We start from the raw sequence: 17,971 nt of genomic DNA on the forward strand, positions 1-17,971 counted from the left end.
GAAAATAATATTCACGTCAATAAGTTCAGATAAGTTCCAATCATATCATATAAGTATAAGTACAGAGTATAAATTTACTCTTATATTGTATTTTTTGGTCCAATAAGTTCCAACTATGCCCCTTAACGTCCCAAAAATACCATTTATTTATCGAGTATAAATAAAGATTTATCCGTTATAAACTCGGCAACCTTCGACCACTTATCGGGATTAATTCCCCAAAAATACCCTCTATTTTTCGAGTATAAATAAAGATTTATCCGTTATAAACTCGGCGACCTTCGATCACTTATCGGGATTAATGTCTCAAATATACCCTCTATTTATCGAGTATAAATGAAATTTTTTCCGTTATAAACTCGGCAACCTTCGACCACTTATCGGGTTTAATGTCCCAAAAATATCCTCTATTTTTCGAGTATAAATGAAAATTTATCCGTTATAAACTCGGCAACCTTCGACCACTTATCGGGTTTAATATCCCAAAAATACCCTCTATTTTTCGAGTATAAATAAAATTTTATCCGTTATAAACTCGGCAACCTTCGACCATTTATCGAATTTCATGTACCAAAAATACCCTCTATTTTTCGAGTATAAATAAAAATTTATCAGTTATAAACTCGGCAACCTTATTGCTTAAAATCCCCGTTGTTCATTCATTTCTCGTGCTTTATCTCTCTCTCTCCAATGGCGTCATCAGAGCTAAAAGAAACACTTGGAGAACTAAACAAAGAATCATACGTGAATCTCTTAACCAAACTCATTGGAGAAACCAAGTATTTACAGAACAACCCACCTGAGTTGATCCCAGAAGAAGACAGGGTTGTCAACCACTTGCTTCAGATTCTCTCTCCTCTCTCCACCGCTACCGGTGGTGGGCCACTCATCATCAACCATGCTACTTACTATCCCAAAAGGGGAAACCTCATTGTTGAGTACCCGGGTACCCAGCCCGGAAAAGTTGTCTCCTTTGTGGGTTGTCATATGGATGTTGTCACCGCTGATCCTGCTGATTGGGTATCCGATTGTTCCCTTAAATTTGTTAATTTTATTGATTTATTTGTGTGTGTGCTGTATTAGGGTGTTAATTTGTTTGAAACTGAATTAGTGTGTCGATTGATGTTAATTATGTCTGTTAATATATTTTTCTGATTTTGATTGTGGTAGATTGATATGGGTTTTTTACATTTGGATTTATTTTGATTGATGATTTTAATGATTGCTTGTGAGATTTTTCTATGATTCTGTTGCTTAGTTTTGTTCATTTTATTTATTTTGTGTGTGTGTGTGTGCTGAATTAGGGTGTTAATTTGTTTGAAACTCAATTAGGGTGTCAATTGATGTTAATTATGTCTGTTGGTATAGTTTACAGATTTTGATTGTGGTGCATTGATATGGGGTTCTTACATTTGGATTGATTTTGATTGATGATTACTTGTGAGATTGTTCTATGATTCTGTTGCTTCTGTGTAAAGTTTGAATCCTTTGGAGTATTTATTTTTGTTTTCTGGGATTATGGTGGTTGCTTTGTGTGGTATGGTTGCTAATTTCTTGAATTTGAATGGTTAGGGTTAAGGAAATTGGGTTCAGAAGTTGTAAGCAGGGCTGTTCATACTTTATTTATGTCCAATCTAATTATCTGCAAATCTGCAATCGTAATGTGTTGACTAAGTTGGATAAGTTCAATTACCTTTCTCGGATTAGTTTGAGTTAATGACTAATTGACCATATATCTGTTTCCAATAACCTTTTTGATACTATGGAGTTAGGGATAAAATCTTTGGCTACATACATTCGACTTGCCTCACTAGAGGCGTCGCTGTAACATATAATTTGACTTATTGTGTATTGTTCATAATTATCTAGTCTAAGGGCTATGTTACTTGGATCATGGTATGAGTCCACACTCACCTTTCTGTGGAAAAAAAATCCATATTTTTGGTCATACCCTTATCAGATTGTCGAAGATCCGACATGGATACTTGGGGTGAAAATGTGAAATGAAGAATCTGAGTAACATAATAGTTTGATATGTTATGTTAACTTGGTCACTAAACTAGCTTGTCACTTGTAGTATATGAGCCCCTTGTTTAGGCATCCTACCCAAATTTACCATGTAACACATGGATTTAGTCCTTAAAACTAATTTATGGATTTTTTTTGTAGGATTTCGATCCTTTCTCATTGAGCATCGAGGGTGATATACTTAGAGGTCGAGGGACTACAGACTGTTTGGGACACGTTGCCTTGGTAGCTGAATTAATGAAGAAGTTAGGGGAGACAAACCCAAAATTAAAGTCGTCCGTGGTTGCAGTCTTCATAGCAAACGAGGAGAACTCAGCTATAACAGGCATTGGTGTCGATGCTCTTGGAAAGGATGGATTGCTTGATAAGTTGAAGGATGGTCCTTTGTATGTCCTTCACTGTTTTCTGGAACAACTCATATATGAAGTTAAACTATCACCATATGTTTAAGTTTGTATTTAACATATATGATCTTTTATTTCTTCTTCAGGTTCTGGATAGACACAGCAGATAAACAACCTTGCATTGGTACTGGTGGCGTGATACCATGGAAGTTACAGGGAATTGGAAAACTTTTCCATAGTGGCCTTCCCCACAAGGTACTTTTTTAAATGTAAATGGCGCATTATTAAAGAAAAGTATTCATATATAAAGTTTATTTCATGATATATGACAGGCAAAGTTTTCTTTACATAAATGACTACTTTATATTTTAATTATGGGAATGTCTGCATCACGTTGTCTATGTGTGCATTTTTTCCGTGAAGCTAATATTGCTTTGCGTGCCTCTTGTCTTTTCAAAATATTGAATGAAATAGGTCAGCGGAGCTTCATCCGAGGGATTTTGGGTCTACCTCCTTAATAGATTGACTTGTACTTGTGGTATTTGTTCAAACTTAATATTTCGACTGTCTTTGTGATAGATCATAGATCTTATGCTAAAATCTTCTGATTTTTCAGATTTTAGTTGAATATAGTTTACAATTTTTAGGGGGTGTGGTAGAAGTAGAACACCCGCCAGGTGCAGTACTAAAAGGGATAATTCCATAAATTTGGAGAGTAAACCATTACAAACAAATGAACAATTACTTGTTCCAATCTGTTAAATTCATCTTCCTTTGGTCTTCTTAAAGATCGGGGATAAAAAGTCCACCCTCCTTCACTATTCCTCATCTTCTTCATTGTTGTTATGCATTTCGAAAAGCAATGATGTGACCTCTCTAAATTGGGTTTCCATTGTCATTATTCAATCTAGATTGATTGTTGGATTATGCCATTTCTCTAAAAGAAAAGAGGGGAAAAAAAAAAGGAGAATGATATCATAAAATATTAACGACTAAGTTACACAATATTCTTTGTTGTTGTGTAAGATATTGTGTTATGATGGAAAAGAACTGTAGAATTTGAAGACTGAGTTAGAGGGATGGATAAACTTTTTGATGCAACAAAAATTGTCCTGAGAAGTGGCAAGTAGGATTTGCAGTGTACTACTTATCTTGTCAAATCGATCCATGGTGAGAGACGGTGAAGGAGAGGAAAATGAAGAACGGTTTTGATGGGCTCAATTTAAGGAGCTTATGAGAGCAAAATTTTATCCCCGTTTTTAAGAAGACTAAAAGAAGAAGAATTTAATAGTGTTAGGATTCACTCTGGAGTTTGTGATAGGGTTCTATTTGTCAGACTTTATTTCCTTTCTAATTGAAGGTGATGGATATTGATCAACAGAAAGTTGTTTACTTACTAAAATGGAGTATCTTAGACATTCACGTGGGATCTCAAGTAAAACTAATCACAAACTTCATTGTCATCCATTTAATTTAACACTACTATTAATTGAAGAAGATAGTACAGACTACAGAGGGAGTACTTCACACCTAACAGGCTGCAAGTTTGGTGTAGCATAGTTCAGATATGAAGCGGTTTCTGCAGCATATTTCCAATCATCATATATAATTGTTTAGCTATAAAAAAGTTACTTAAAAAAAAAATGTAAATGACTTCCTTATTGGTAGGATAAAGAGAAAGACAGCATTTTGGTACATTTTCCAGTAGTTTAACAGTGTTATTTGATACGGGATGCAATCCAAAATTTCGGTACCCTCGCCAACCAAACATAAATAATAGATGCACATTGGTTATGCAGGCAGTAAATGCTATGGAAATGACAATGGAAGCACTTAAGGAGATCCAGTTACGATTTTACAAAGATTTTCCTCCGCACCCCAAAGAGGATGTCTATGGATTTGCAACCCCGTCAACCATGAAGCCCACTCAATGGGTTTGTAAGTACTTGCCTTGAATACCAGGTTTAATAGCCTTGTATTAGAAGGTGCACCCGGTTGTATGTCGTTCTACATGCAACCGGTTAAAAGCACATTTTACATATTTAAAAAACACATTAGCGATTTAAAATCACATACTATCTTCCATTTCTTTTACTTGCAAAACTTTGTTTTTTATCTGTAACAATGTGCTTTAAAACTGTAAAAAGTGCTTTTAAACTATAAAAATATGCTTTTTGAGGGGAAAGTACAAAACGAACCGGTTGCATGTAATTCTACATGCAATCGGGTGTACCTTCTACCAATTGGATGTGTTATGGTCTTATGGATGCTTGACTTTCTTGCTGATTCTCGATGTTTCAGATCCAGGAGGGGGTATCAACCAGATCCCTGGCGACTGTACAATTTCCGGTGATGTCAGGTATTTTACCTAATAACTGCTGACCTTTTCTGTGTCCCTTTTCTTCTTTAGAAAAATAAATAACAGATGTCTCATAAGCCTTTTTTTTTCTTGCAGGCTAACTCCGTTTTATGAGTAAGCAAAACCATACTCTACTCATGCAATTTTATCTGCAAACTTAACTTTCCTGCTTTGTTATTTTCATTTTTCTTCTTATACGCCTATGGTTTCTTGTTGGGTAGATCTGTAATTAAGTTGTCTCGTACGTGTCCATTCTCTTTGCAGTGTAACTGACTGTATGAAAAAACTTCAAGAATATGTCAATGACATAAATGATAACATTGAGAAGTTAGATACTAGAGGACCCGTTTCAAAATATGTGCTGCCTGATGAAAACATTAGAGGAAGGTTTGTACCTCTTCATCTTAGCTTGTTTCATATAATTTTCCTCCATTGTTTGTGGTAACATTTTCTGTGTTTACCAGACTTACAATAACTTTTGATGAGGCCACCAATGGTGTGGCTTGTGATCTCGATTCCCGTGGGTTTCATGTTTTATGCAAAGCTACTGAAGAAGTTGTTGGTCATGTTAAACCATATTCCATCACCGGAAGTTTGCCACTGATTCGTGACCTAAAAGTGAGAATATCATTTATTTTATTGGTATGAAGTTTTATTAGCCATTTATTTTCACTGTATTGCTGAGCACTTATAAGCCCGTTGTGTTGCAGGATGATGGATTTGATGTTCAAACAGCAGGCTATGGTAAAATTTCTTAACAACCTATATATGTGCACAATGCACAACTGTTGGGCAAATTCTTGTTCTTAACAATGAATTTGCTCGTCTTGGTAAATTAAGGCATGATACTCGTCTTTGCCTCTTAGCTGCAAACATTTGAGCCGTACATGTACGTCATGGTGAATTCTAGATGTACATAGAGACCATGTACTGCCTACATCTGCATGCATGTTTGGTAGACACACAAATAAAGCAGACAGCTTTTTGCGAAGTCCCTAGAAATTGCAACTCCTAGGGAAGTAATATATCCTACTTCCATCAAACCGACACTAGATGTTATGGGAACCTAAAAGAAACACTTTCTTCACTATTTACGTGTTAGGCTCTGTTTGGTTTAATGTAAAACATTTTCAATGAAAATCAAACCGTGAATGAAAGAAATTTAGGAAAAGAAATTATTGAAGGATAAATTGCGCTGGAATTGAGAAAGTTACGTAAAGCTCCAAACTAATTTTCCTTTTTTTGGTTCCTTTAAAGAAAATGGGAGAAGATGGAGAAGATTGAGGGAAGAAAGGAGAGGGAGGAAAGGTGGAAAAGTGGTTTTCCTCATTTTCACATGAAAAAAGTTTTTCCACCTTTGAGGAAGTTATGGCAAACTTTGTTGAAAACGTTTTGATTTCCATGAAAACGTTTTACACCAAGCCAAACATTTTCATGATTTCCATGAAAATGTTTTACACCAATCCAAACGGAGCCTTAATGTGCTTCTATTCTCCACTTTCTTGCATTAGCCGTATAGTATTGATCCAATTTCATCTTGTTCACTTGCTACCAATAGAATTTTGATTATATAATAATTCATGGCTAAATTTCACTATGAATGTTGAAGAATGTCTATTAAGATATCTGTGAATTGCAGGTCTGATGGCAACATACCATGCCAAGAATGAATACTGCCTTCTTTCGGACATGTGCCAAGGTTACCAAGTCTTTGCAAGCGTTATTGCACAATTAGAAGATTAACCATCTTTGTTGGTCTGTACTTTTATATTTTTATTACTGATCGAATTTTCGATGTCTTTACTGTCAAATAACAATCTCAATAATAAGCCTATCATTATGGTCTGAATTCAATCATGTATTATCTCTCCCAATTTCCATAGACTGGTTATGTTTCAGTCAAAATCTACATGGTTTTTATTGAATGGTTCCGTACTGACGGCCAAAGTCAATTACATGGATATGAGATGGTAAAATAGCTCAGCCACCCATGCATCTTCCAAATCTTGATCAAGCAACTATATATAGAAGCAAATAATTCTGAATTTAATCTGTGTTTTCAACTTTGAGTATTACATAGCAATATATTAGAAACAAGGGGATTCCTTGGTCCAATAACTTCAACATTTTTCTTCTTTTTATGCATTCACAAGTTAGTGCCAATAAGATTTCGGTCTAGTGGTTAATACTGAAGTCATGTGTATAATAGATATCAGGTGCAAATTCCTCTGCATCAATTTGTAATTTATTTGTCCTTGTGGCTCATTCGCCTCAAAAAAAAAAAAAAAAACAATTCACAAGCCAGTAATTACTTTCTTTTTGCTAGACCTGATCATCATGTGCCTAGCCCGTTGGCCAGAAAAATGGTTGGTTTGGATAGTTTTTAGGCAGTTCTTCGGCAGTTTTTCGGCTCAACCCGATTTTCAATTTTTAATGGGTTTTGGACAACTCATAAATGCAATTTTAGTTATAAATTCAGCCAAACCTGAAAAGCTCAACCCAAATTACCGGGTTTTAGGCAGAAATTTTGAACCGGCTCGGTTTGGCCACCTAATGGGCAGAATTTCAAGGTGAGGCCCGGCCCGCAATGTAATCAGGTCTACTTTCTGCTACCATTGAAAGAAAATAAAATTTCAGAAAATGTTTTAACATTTTATGTTGACCTTTGTACAGTTGTACCTTCCCATTTTAAAGTAGTTGTTCCGGTGTTGTAAAGGTGGAAACAATGGGCTTCGAATGAAGGCCCTTTCGTGTATGTTGAAGATCTTGCTTGCTTGAATGAGTCGAGTCCGAATTCACCTGCGCAAGAGTAAAGTCACTAGCCTCGGGGGTGTTTCCGAGGAAAGCCCCTCCGATGCCTAAGTAAGAACGATGCTCGGATTCTAGAGAGAAGTTCTCTAGAAGAGTAGTCTTAAGGCGATAAATTGGACGTACCTTGAGGTGTGAGCCTTGGTGGCCTATTTATAGTGTTTGCATAATAAATGTCCATAGGTCATTTATTGCTATTGGGTCTTGGGCCTTGGTTGATGGCTGAATAACCTTTTTGGTTGTGCCAGGTTTGATGTTGCTGTCTTGAGCCATTGGGCTTTGGACTTAGTGGCCCAATTGATATTCAATTGGGAGCCCAAACAGTAGTAATGAGCTAGAATATACATCAATGAGCGGAGAAACATAGTGCGTTAAATGGACATTCATATTATCACAAACCCTTTGTAGACTGTAGTTACTTGTAGTTTGTATTATTGTATACATCATTTCACTTCTATAGTTATATACATAAACTCTATACAACTGTAATTCCTGTGATATTGGTTACGTATTGAGGATTTATTTTAATGAGTCTATGATAGTAATATACAGTTTGGTAAAGGGAAAACTAGCAAAGTAGCAAGCTCTTCAAAAGGCACTGTCTTTCTTTTCTGATTTTAGCTGCTGGATTCTCTGGCGTAACCTGCACCGGTGATCATGGATTTTCCATAAGCCATGCCCTAGAACAACTGCCGAGTATACCCCGTGTGTGATGATAGGCGCTAGGATGTTATTTGTCTGATGCAAAACGAAGAATTGAAAGTTCAGTTCAGTTCAGCTCAGCTCAGCTCAACTCAACTCAAAAGAACAAAGTCTAACTTGTCATAGACAAAACCTAAAATGTCATGTCAAACAAATAAGTGGAAGAGAGCTTACTTGGATCCATTCAAATCCAAGGTAAAGACCCAAAATTCCTTCCAATAGGGGCGAGTATATTCTTTTCATTTGTCTCCGTTCATACCAGGCTGCAAAATGTACAAAATATGAGATATTGATAAGTTCATTTAGGCTTTGTTCTCTTCACCCTGATAGTTAATGAAATCTTATTATTTGTTGTAGCCTTCTATTACATTATACTAAAACAAACACCAGGAATGACACGTGTCATTCATGTTGAAAAAATTTCCGCTAAAACTTTTTTTTTTTATTCATTTATTCTTTCAACAATTTTTTTATGGAAAAGATTCAGTATTACTCCGTATTTAACTAAAACTTTATTAAACTTTTGAAAATCAATCAAAACCTTTTATAGTCCGTACTACTTTATTTTCGAACAATTCTTTCGTTACTCAAATATTTTATAATATCCGTGCACGCCCGAGATCTAATCATGTATAATCTAAAATTATGACTGCCTAATGCGGGTTGGGGGGTGTGGAGGGGCAAAACAAACCTGCAAAAAGCTTCTTCAAATCCTCACGGCCTGAGCGAGATTGTAAAACAGGCGCTACAACATATGTGGGATCTGAAATGAAATGGAGAAAGAAACTTCACGATCATTATAATGTTGATAAAATTATCTATGAAGCTATATTGAACCAGGAGATGGAGAAATTACCTTTAGGTGACGCGGCTATATAATATAGAGAACCTGTAAGGGCAGCTGTAATGACTGCTGCAAATGCTTGAGCAAATGGTACCAATGGGGGTAGCATACCGGCCTGTATATTGAATTTTTAGGATAAGGTCAGATAGAGTAAAAATACAGGACAATAAGTCTATCACGGGATAGGGTAGAAGAACAGGCTGTTTACCAGAGCTGCCATTCCGCGAACATCAGTTACCAAGTCACCGCTCCTGAGGAATATATCAGCAAGAGCACCCTACAACATCAATATAGAATTTTAAAATTTCCACACTTCGCAGGTTAAAAGTGAATAGATTTTCAACTATAGGATGCTCATCTGAAGGACTGATGGATACCATATTACCATCTAAGGCGTCTTTCAAGCCCAAGATATGTCCTTAAAATGTAAATAACATGTGCACTGCCACTGGAAACTATGGATATCTTGTAAAAAGTTGGATTTGTTGTTTAGAAGTTATTGAGTCCAGAAAAAGCTAAAACTCTAAGTTCCCCTTTTCGCAGCACTCCAATTGAACGTAAAATACTGCATAGCACGTATCCAGAAAAACAAACCTGGATAGCATAGGGCAATAACGATAAGAGGTTTGTCAAGAGGTTTGTATTGAATTTTAGAGGTTTGAAGATAAACCTCACTAATGTTTAGAAAAGTTACAAAATCAAAGGTTACTAAAGAGTGAGTGGCTTGTTTTTGCCATGTACGCAAAACATATTAGTTTTCTTTTTTCATCTGTTGTTGGTAGAAGGTTCATTACAATCGAGGTTTGTAAAATTATGATGTGACATGAAAACAAACCTCATTGGAGTTATTCTATTGCTATTGCCCTTGTGTTTGATATCTAAATATCCAGAGGAGCAGAACCGCAGAACTATAGCTAAGTGTATGTTTTTCGGGTGTCAAAAAGAATTCAAAAAAAAGAGTAATAGCCATCATAAAGTGGCAAAATCTTCTAATAGATACTTAGTAATGGTCTTATGTGACAAGGAAATATTCTGGAGAAATCCTAAATGGTCGAAGACATATACTAACCTGGACAGCAGCTCGATAGAAGAGCTCTTCTCCAACTGAGCTTGCAGCAACAATGAGTATAAACTGCAAAATTTTATGAAATGTTAGTCAGAATTTCTTATCTCATCATTACATATATCCATTAAGAAAGTCATGTGTTCCTTCAAGGAGCTAAAGTGTTTACCTGCCATGGCGACATTCCATAGAAGAAGCTTCGAAGCTCCTCATCTTCCACATCCCTTATTGCACGAGCATGGGGTGACAGCTTTACAACCTCATCCTGCAGTCAGTTAATTCAGGCCATCAAGAAATTGAATAAAAGAAAAAAAAGAATGTGACAAGAAAACAAAATTATGAAAACTATGTATATGGAATATCATATGGCCTCAGCCTAATAGGGAATGTCCTAAAACATACATCTAGTATGAACAGAAGAGCCATAATCGGGGGAGTTGCATATCCAAGTCCTTGAATAATGGCATCAAATGACAGTTGAAAACCACCGGAGCTGTCTATTCCGGAAAGTGAGCATATGAAGTTCCCAGCTAGAGCCATAGCACCATAAATGCCTGATTTCAGCAAATTACAAATAAATATCAGTTCATCTTAAACATCTTTTCTGTCACCAAATTTGATACAGATATCACTCTTTCAATTATAGAAGAAAATCAATTAATAAGGTATACTAAACTCATAGCAACAAACATTTTGGCATCACATTGCCAAATCTACACAAGTTACAAACAAGATCAAGAAATCAAATAAAGAAGGCAAAACCATGTGGGCAATTCACATGGAATGATGAGTAACCCCCATTGTTTCCTTCTGTTTTTGTTTCTTTGGAAACTCATATCATTTACATGATTGCCTACACCAAAAGCAGCTAAAAAAATAAATTCAAGCTCCTAACAAAATGAAAAGAGAACAAAAAAGTGACACTAAAGGAGTGATAAGCCAAAATAACTTTCTATTTTTTCTCCTAATCTAATTTTCTTTCTGGTAAAGCTTTGTGGATCATATCTCAACTTTGCTTTAACAAAAACGTAATAATCTCACTCCTCTAATTCTTGTAGCCACCAAAAATTCACAGGATTTCTATCGAATCTCATTTACATCATTACCTTTGTTGCCCGATACACCAAACAAACAATTTCATAAAAATTCTCATTGGCATACAATATACAAAATCATTTACCCAATTCAATTTAAGCTGATTAGCTGAAAAAAAAACCCAATTTACCTTATCTATACAATCCAATCAATAAAATAAACAACAAATTTAAGAACAACCCCAGAAAAAGAAAGAAAAAATTACCAATTCCATAGCTAAGCCGAACAATAGCACCAATCTTATCCCAAACAGGAAAATCAGCAGCAGTAGCACTAGCAGCATCCCCAAAGCTCTGATTAAATGTGGTAACTTCCATAGTTGATCCAGTATACCCTCCTACTACACCGTCTGATCTTTCAATCCCATCAACCCTCTCTCTCCTACTACTACTACTACCTGGGTCTACTGAAGCTCTCACAACACTTGCGCCATACTTGATTCTCCTCCTGCAAAGGGTTGACTTTGGGATGAAACAGTCAAAGCAAAAGGACCCATAATTGGAGGCCTTAAACGATGTCGTTGGAGGGTGTGGAGCTCGGTATAACAATGGCAATGACTCCATTAATTACAGGGAAAATGAGTTTTTTTCTGGAGTTATGTGAAGAGGGTGAAGTTGTGTTCAATTGGCATAGCTGGTAATCTTTGATGTGAGAGAGGGAGTGATTTTGTGGCTGTGTGTAAACTTGTGCCGTGGTTTTCTTTATTTGGTAATGGAGTTTTTGTTTGGTTTTGGTGAGAGATAATCTGTGGTAGCCTGTGATTGTTTGCCAAGTGTAGATAATGATTAACAAATCATATTATCGTAGACTTAATTATAATTATCCGCGTCTCCCATATGCTTATAAATAGATGTCGTATATTTATTTGCTCCATACATCATCTGGTTTATGTTGTCTCTCATATTTATCTACCTATTTGCTTTTGAGTATATCCAATTTCTGTAACAAAAAATATTCGGGACAATCTTTTAGGAATGAAGAGAGTATCTTGTTCGCTTAATGTTTGCCGCATTGCATCTTTTTTGGCAAAAGTTTGACCATGAATTATCATTACCCTGTAAGAAATAATAGTTGTTATGAATACAAAGAGTTTCTATTTAAAATTTAAGAAGAGCAAGTTAATATCTTTATTTTAAATATTAAAAAAGAAAACAAAATTGAGTTTTGAAAGGATGAAAGTGGCATATAAGTTTTATTTACACTAATATAAACCTGGTCCATGCTAAATTAGCGTGGACCAGGGCAACGGAGTAATTTGTATGGGTAACCTATGTAACTGTCACGTGACAGTTATTTTGTAATTTTAAATAGTAACTATATGCGTATTACAGTAACTATGTGTTTTAAAGAGTAACTATGTGTTTTGAAGAGTTTTAATGCGATTTGTGTCTAGCCCACTTTATATACATTTTAAACTTTTTTATTTTTCAAAATTTCAGATCTACAATCTGTTCATTCTCTTTCATTTTCTCTCTCTTCATTTTCTCTCTATGCTTTTCAAAATTTAGCCCGAATTTCTAGGTTTTGTTCGATTTTCTTCGTAATTATCTTATAGTTCTTATGATTGGATCTATTAGATGAGGAAAAATTGGAGGAAGTAGTAGATCAAGAAGGAGGTTCGTCGTTGCCGAAATCGAATCGAAGAATTTGCGCTCGCCTACAAATCTTCGCAAGAATTTTTAGAGATCACATCTCGGTTTGTTGTTTTTTAAAGAATTTTAAGTCTATCTTTACTTAAAATTGAAAATATTTGTTGTTTTGAAGAAATTAATGTTTGTGTTTTACCGAAGTATCGTTTTCACTTCGCGAATTCGATCAGTGACTTCACGATTTTAAATAGTAATTATATGAGTAATACAGTAACTATATGGTTTAAAGAGGTACTATGTAATTTTAATGGTTACTATATGTGTACAATAGTTACTATATTATTTTAATGGTTACTATATGTGCACAACAGTTATTATATGTCTACAATAGTTATTATTTTGTTGAGTGATTCGAAATGTTTGTTGTTTTGTTGAAATTAGGGTTAGTGTTTCACATAGTTAGTATATAAATGATATAGTCACCTTTAATTTATGTTGCGAAATAGTGTTTTTAATAGTCACTGTAATGTTCGTTGTGTTTATGTTAGTAGTAGTTTTCAGAGTAACTATATTTTTTAAAAAAGTTATTATAACTTTAAAACAGTAACTATGTGTTTAAAATAGTCACTATATTTTTTAGAAAGTTATTATAAGTTTAAAACAGTAACTATGTGTTTAAGATAGTTATTATGTTATGAACAGTTTATAGTGACTTTTTGATAAATAATAGTTACTATACGATTACATTATGTACTATGTTATTTAGAGTATGTATTTGTCCGCTTCTTAGATAGTGACTATATGATTATAATGGTTACTATATGTGTTCAATAGTTACTATATTTTAATAATAGTTACTATATGGTTTATATAGTTACTATATATTTGATATTTGTATAAGAAAAGAATACGAAGTATCAATCACATGTTATTCCAGGTCCTAAAGTTGCACTATCTAGTGACGAATCTCCAAAAATACTTTACAATATCATTTGTATAAGAAGAAATAATGCCTTAAATTTAGAAAAAAGAGACAAAGGCTGTGAACTTTAAGAATTGATGCAGCAAAGCACAAGAGGTAGAAATAGTGTTTGTTGTTTGGGTGAAATTAGGGTTAGTGTTTCATATAGTTAGTATATAAATGATATAGTTACCTTTAATTTATGTTGCGAAATAATGTTTTTAATAGTCATTGGAATATTCGTTGTGTTTATGTTAGTAGTAGTTTTTAGAGTAACTATATTTTTTAAAAATTTACTATAACTTTAAAACAGTAACTATGTGTTTAAAATAGTTACTATATTTTTTAGAAAGTTATTATAAATTTAAAACAATAATTATGTGTTTAAGATAGTTACTATGTTAAGAACAGTTTATAGTGACTTTTTGATAAATAATAGTTACTATACGATTACATAATGTACTATGTTATTTCGAGTGTATTTTTGCCTGCTTCTTAGATAGTGACTATATGATTATAATGGTTACTATATTTGTACAATAGTTACTATATTATAATAATAGTCACTATATGTTAAGCTAGTTGTTGTGTGATTATAATGGTTACTATATGTGTACAATAGTTACTATATTAGTTACTATATGTTTGAAATAGGTACTATGTTTATTTTATCATGATTTGTTACCATATGTTTATTTTCTTCAATAGTTACTATATTATTTATATAGTTACTATATTATTTATATAGTTACTATATGTTTGAAATAGATATTATGTTTATTTTATCATGACTTGTTACCATATGTTTATTTTCTTTAATAGTTATTGTACGTTTTATATAGTTACTATATTTTTGAAATAAGTACTATGTTGGTTTATTATGTTATGTGCATGTTTTTATGTTATTCTATATTTTTAATGATATAGTTACTGTATTATGGATAGAGTTACTATATTATTATCACATCAACTATGTCTGCAACTCTGTGACTAAATGACCATCAATAATATTTATAGGTATTATATCTTGTATTATAGTAACTATATGTTTGGTATAGTTTGTTGTGTATATTATAATGTTCTTTTTATGTTCTTTGTTGTCTTCTATGTTATTAGTAATAAGAGTTACTATGTTATGATCACAACAACTATATGATCATAACAATAACTATATCTACAACCTTGCTCGTATATGACTATCATTAATACTAAGAGTTACTATATCATGTATAATAATAACTATATATTTTTAATAGTTATTATCTTATCATTATGTTCTTTTAATGATCTTTCTTTGTACTCCATGTTATTATTAATAAAAGTGACTATATTATTTTGACAGTAACTATATGACTATAACAATAACAATAACTATATATGCAATTCTGCAAGTATTTTACAATCGTTAATTGTAAGAGTTACTATATGATGCATAATAGAAACTACACGTTTTACATAGTTATTATGTTATTTTTTCATATTTAAATGTTAAATTATTAACTTAGTTTAAATATTATTGATTCAGAAATACAAAGATGATGCACTCAAAATTGAAATCGTGCAAAGAATAAATTCTGCAAGGAAAACAAAAGCAGGAGGAGAAGAAGAAAACCCTGACAACAATGGAAACCAAGAACGTGGTAGAGGAAGCACATGATGTGTTGGTGGAAAAAAGAGACGTGGTCCACCTGGACGTGTCGATTAGTATTTTTTTAGTTCAAAAAACATTTGAGTTTAACATGGTTTATTTAATAGATGCAAAGGATTAGAATGTCGTAGCTAAAACAACTAACCAAGTAGTTAATGTTTTCTTTATTATTGTTCAAGAGTTATAATTACTGTTACTTTTGATATAGTTACTCTTTTATATTTCAGTAATTATGTGATATATAATAGAAAAAATTACTACATGACCTCTAAACCATCTATATCATATTGTTTATTTTTATAATATAGTAATTGTTTTACAGCTAAAGTTATTTTTCTATATAATATAGTTAATCTTTGGATAGAATAATTGTTCTCATCGAAATTACTATATTATTATTATTATTATTATTATTATTATTATTATTTATTTCATAGTTACTATTCTGAAAATATAGTTACTTTACAGAACCTATAGTTTCTATAATTTACTCTTTTTGTCTGCAAGAATGAATATATAGTAGTAATTGTTTTACAGTTAAAATTACTTTTCTATATGATATAGTTACTCTTTGGATAGAATAGTTATTCTTATCATTATTATGTTCATAGTTATTATTCTGGAGATATAGTTACTTTACAGAACCTACAGTTTCCATAATTACTCACTGTTAAAATTACCTAATTAACCTGGTCCATGGTAATCTTATGGTGGACCGGGTCCATACAAGTGGAATTGTATAAGTTTTTGTGTTTAAAATATTAGTAGTACATACTCCCTCCGTCTCTTTTTGTTCTTTACATTTGGTATTTTTCAACGATTAATTAATTTGCAACGAGATTTCTCAATTTTTTTATTTAAACAAGATAAATTACGTTTATTTATAATGTTTTCACTTTTATCAAAATTTTGATATTAGGAAATGAGAAAATTTTAATATCCCAATGAAAATGTGTGAAAAATTAAATGACTTAATGAATTTAATTGGTTAAAATAATAATTGGACACAAATTTTAATAGAATACTAAGTCGTTTATGTGATAATATAAAAAGAAATGTAAATAACATTTTGAAATACCCAAAAAGGAAAACGTAAAGAACAAAAAGAGACGTAGGGAGTACATGTTTGTTTTACAATTATTTTCATATGAATTTGATATTCGAAAACCTATTTATTCACCACTTATCTGAAAGAGTAACACAAATGTTGATGAAAAAAATTTTAAACGGAGGTTATGAATACAAAGTGTTTTTTAATTAAAACTTAAGAAGAGTCAATTAATATCTTTATTTTAAAAAAAAAAATAGTTCTAAAAAGATGACAAGTGTCATATAAGTTTTTGTACAAATGTGTTTTTATAAAGATTACACATGTGATATTAGTATGGATTAGATCGATCATGATCATATACCTCTATAAATTATGTAGTAGTTTATTATTATGATAAAGTAATCAATCTTTGTAACATTGATTTAGTCACTTGGTTAGAATTGGATAGAAATTGAATCATATAATCAGGTACAATTTTGGATTAGGATAAGATTATTCAAATATAGATTGCATGTTAGTTTTCCACTTAATGTTAGTTGTTTGTAATGAATGTTACGTAGTACATGATATATACTTCCTTCACTTTAATAAGAAGTATAAATTTAGAGTTTACCAACAAAAGAAAGTTGAGGGTTTTCTACAATGGTCTAATGCAACAATGTACAAGGTACTTCTTTTAGAATGGATGAAAATCGAAGTTATCAAAACCAATAAATACCACATGGGTAGGATTTAGGAGTACTTTAATTAAGTTGTGTTGTTACTTGTTTAGTGAGGATAATTAAGAGATCTCCATTAAAAGGCATTTTACCAAAAGAGTAATATAATGGTCCTTCTATATATCGTCCTCATCTTTTCCTCTATTAATAATTTAATACTAGTCTTTTATGCACGCGATGTGTGCGTGAATTTTTAAAATGTATGCAAGCCGGCATTAAGAAATTAATATTTATTAATAGAGATTGACAATAATTTTTTATTATTATTATTATTAATAATAATATGATTAATTATTATTATTTTAAACAAAGCTATGGTAACAGAGTTGCATGCCTGCAGGGCCGACTTGTGCCCTATCGTGTCGTATCTATAATGAGTCAAGAAAAAGTCATGTCGTACGTGTCAGACTGCCTCTCTTCATAAACGAGGTCTCATGCAGGCCTCGTCTCACGTGTCATGTCGTGCTTAATCATGCCGTGTCAATTGACCTTCTTATTTATTTTAAGATCCTTTAATTTATTAAAAATAAGTGTGTTGGCGTGCGGGCTGACCCATCATGCTTGTACCGATCGAGCTCATGGCAAGTTTGTAAGATTATGCCTATGAACGGCCCATGGCCCATCAACGTGCCCTTGTGCCAAGTCGTGCTTACAACGGGCTCGTGCTACCGCGTGCCGGTTCGGCTCATGCCTGACCCGGCCTATATATATATATATGTTTATTGGTCCTCATTTTTTAGAGGTCTCGGGATCAAATCCT

General features: G+C 33.0%; 2 protein-coding genes across 2 annotated transcripts; one reads left to right on the forward strand and one right to left on the reverse strand.

Annotated features, from left to right (window-relative positions):
• The first annotated feature begins 621 nt into the window (after positions 1 to 621).
• On the forward strand, positions 622 to 6,588 carry LOC110792144 (acetylornithine deacetylase). The gene is made up of 10 exons (XM_021996961.2): positions 622 to 1,020; positions 2,170 to 2,414; positions 2,519 to 2,627; positions 4,172 to 4,310; positions 4,674 to 4,731; positions 4,828 to 4,845; positions 4,996 to 5,118; positions 5,196 to 5,349; positions 5,442 to 5,475; positions 6,371 to 6,588. Exons 1-10 carry the CDS (start codon positions 691 to 693, stop codon positions 6,472 to 6,474), a joined length of 1,314 nt encoding a protein of 437 aa, XP_021852653.2. The 5' UTR covers positions 622 to 690; the 3' UTR covers positions 6,475 to 6,588.
• Positions 6,589 to 7,906: 1,318 nt separating this feature from the next.
• LOC110792138 (uncharacterized) lies at positions 7,907 to 11,988 on the reverse strand. The gene is made up of 9 exons (XM_021996953.2): positions 11,449 to 11,988; positions 10,551 to 10,702; positions 10,318 to 10,413; positions 10,155 to 10,217; positions 9,294 to 9,362; positions 9,098 to 9,200; positions 8,933 to 9,004; positions 8,416 to 8,504; positions 7,907 to 8,277 (listed from the first exon to the last, which is right to left on the reverse strand). The coding sequence occupies exons 1-9, from the start codon at positions 11,804 to 11,806 to the stop codon at positions 8,128 to 8,130; spliced, it is 1,152 nt and encodes a 383-aa protein (XP_021852645.2). The 5' UTR covers positions 11,807 to 11,988; the 3' UTR covers positions 7,907 to 8,127.
• Positions 11,989 to 17,971: the final 5,983 nt, after the last annotated feature.

This window comes from Spinacia oleracea, chromosome 6 (assembly GCF_020520425.1).
Source record: "Spinacia oleracea cultivar Varoflay chromosome 6, BTI_SOV_V1, whole genome shotgun sequence".
Taxonomy (NCBI): Eukaryota; Viridiplantae; Streptophyta; class Magnoliopsida; order Caryophyllales; family Amaranthaceae; genus Spinacia; species Spinacia oleracea.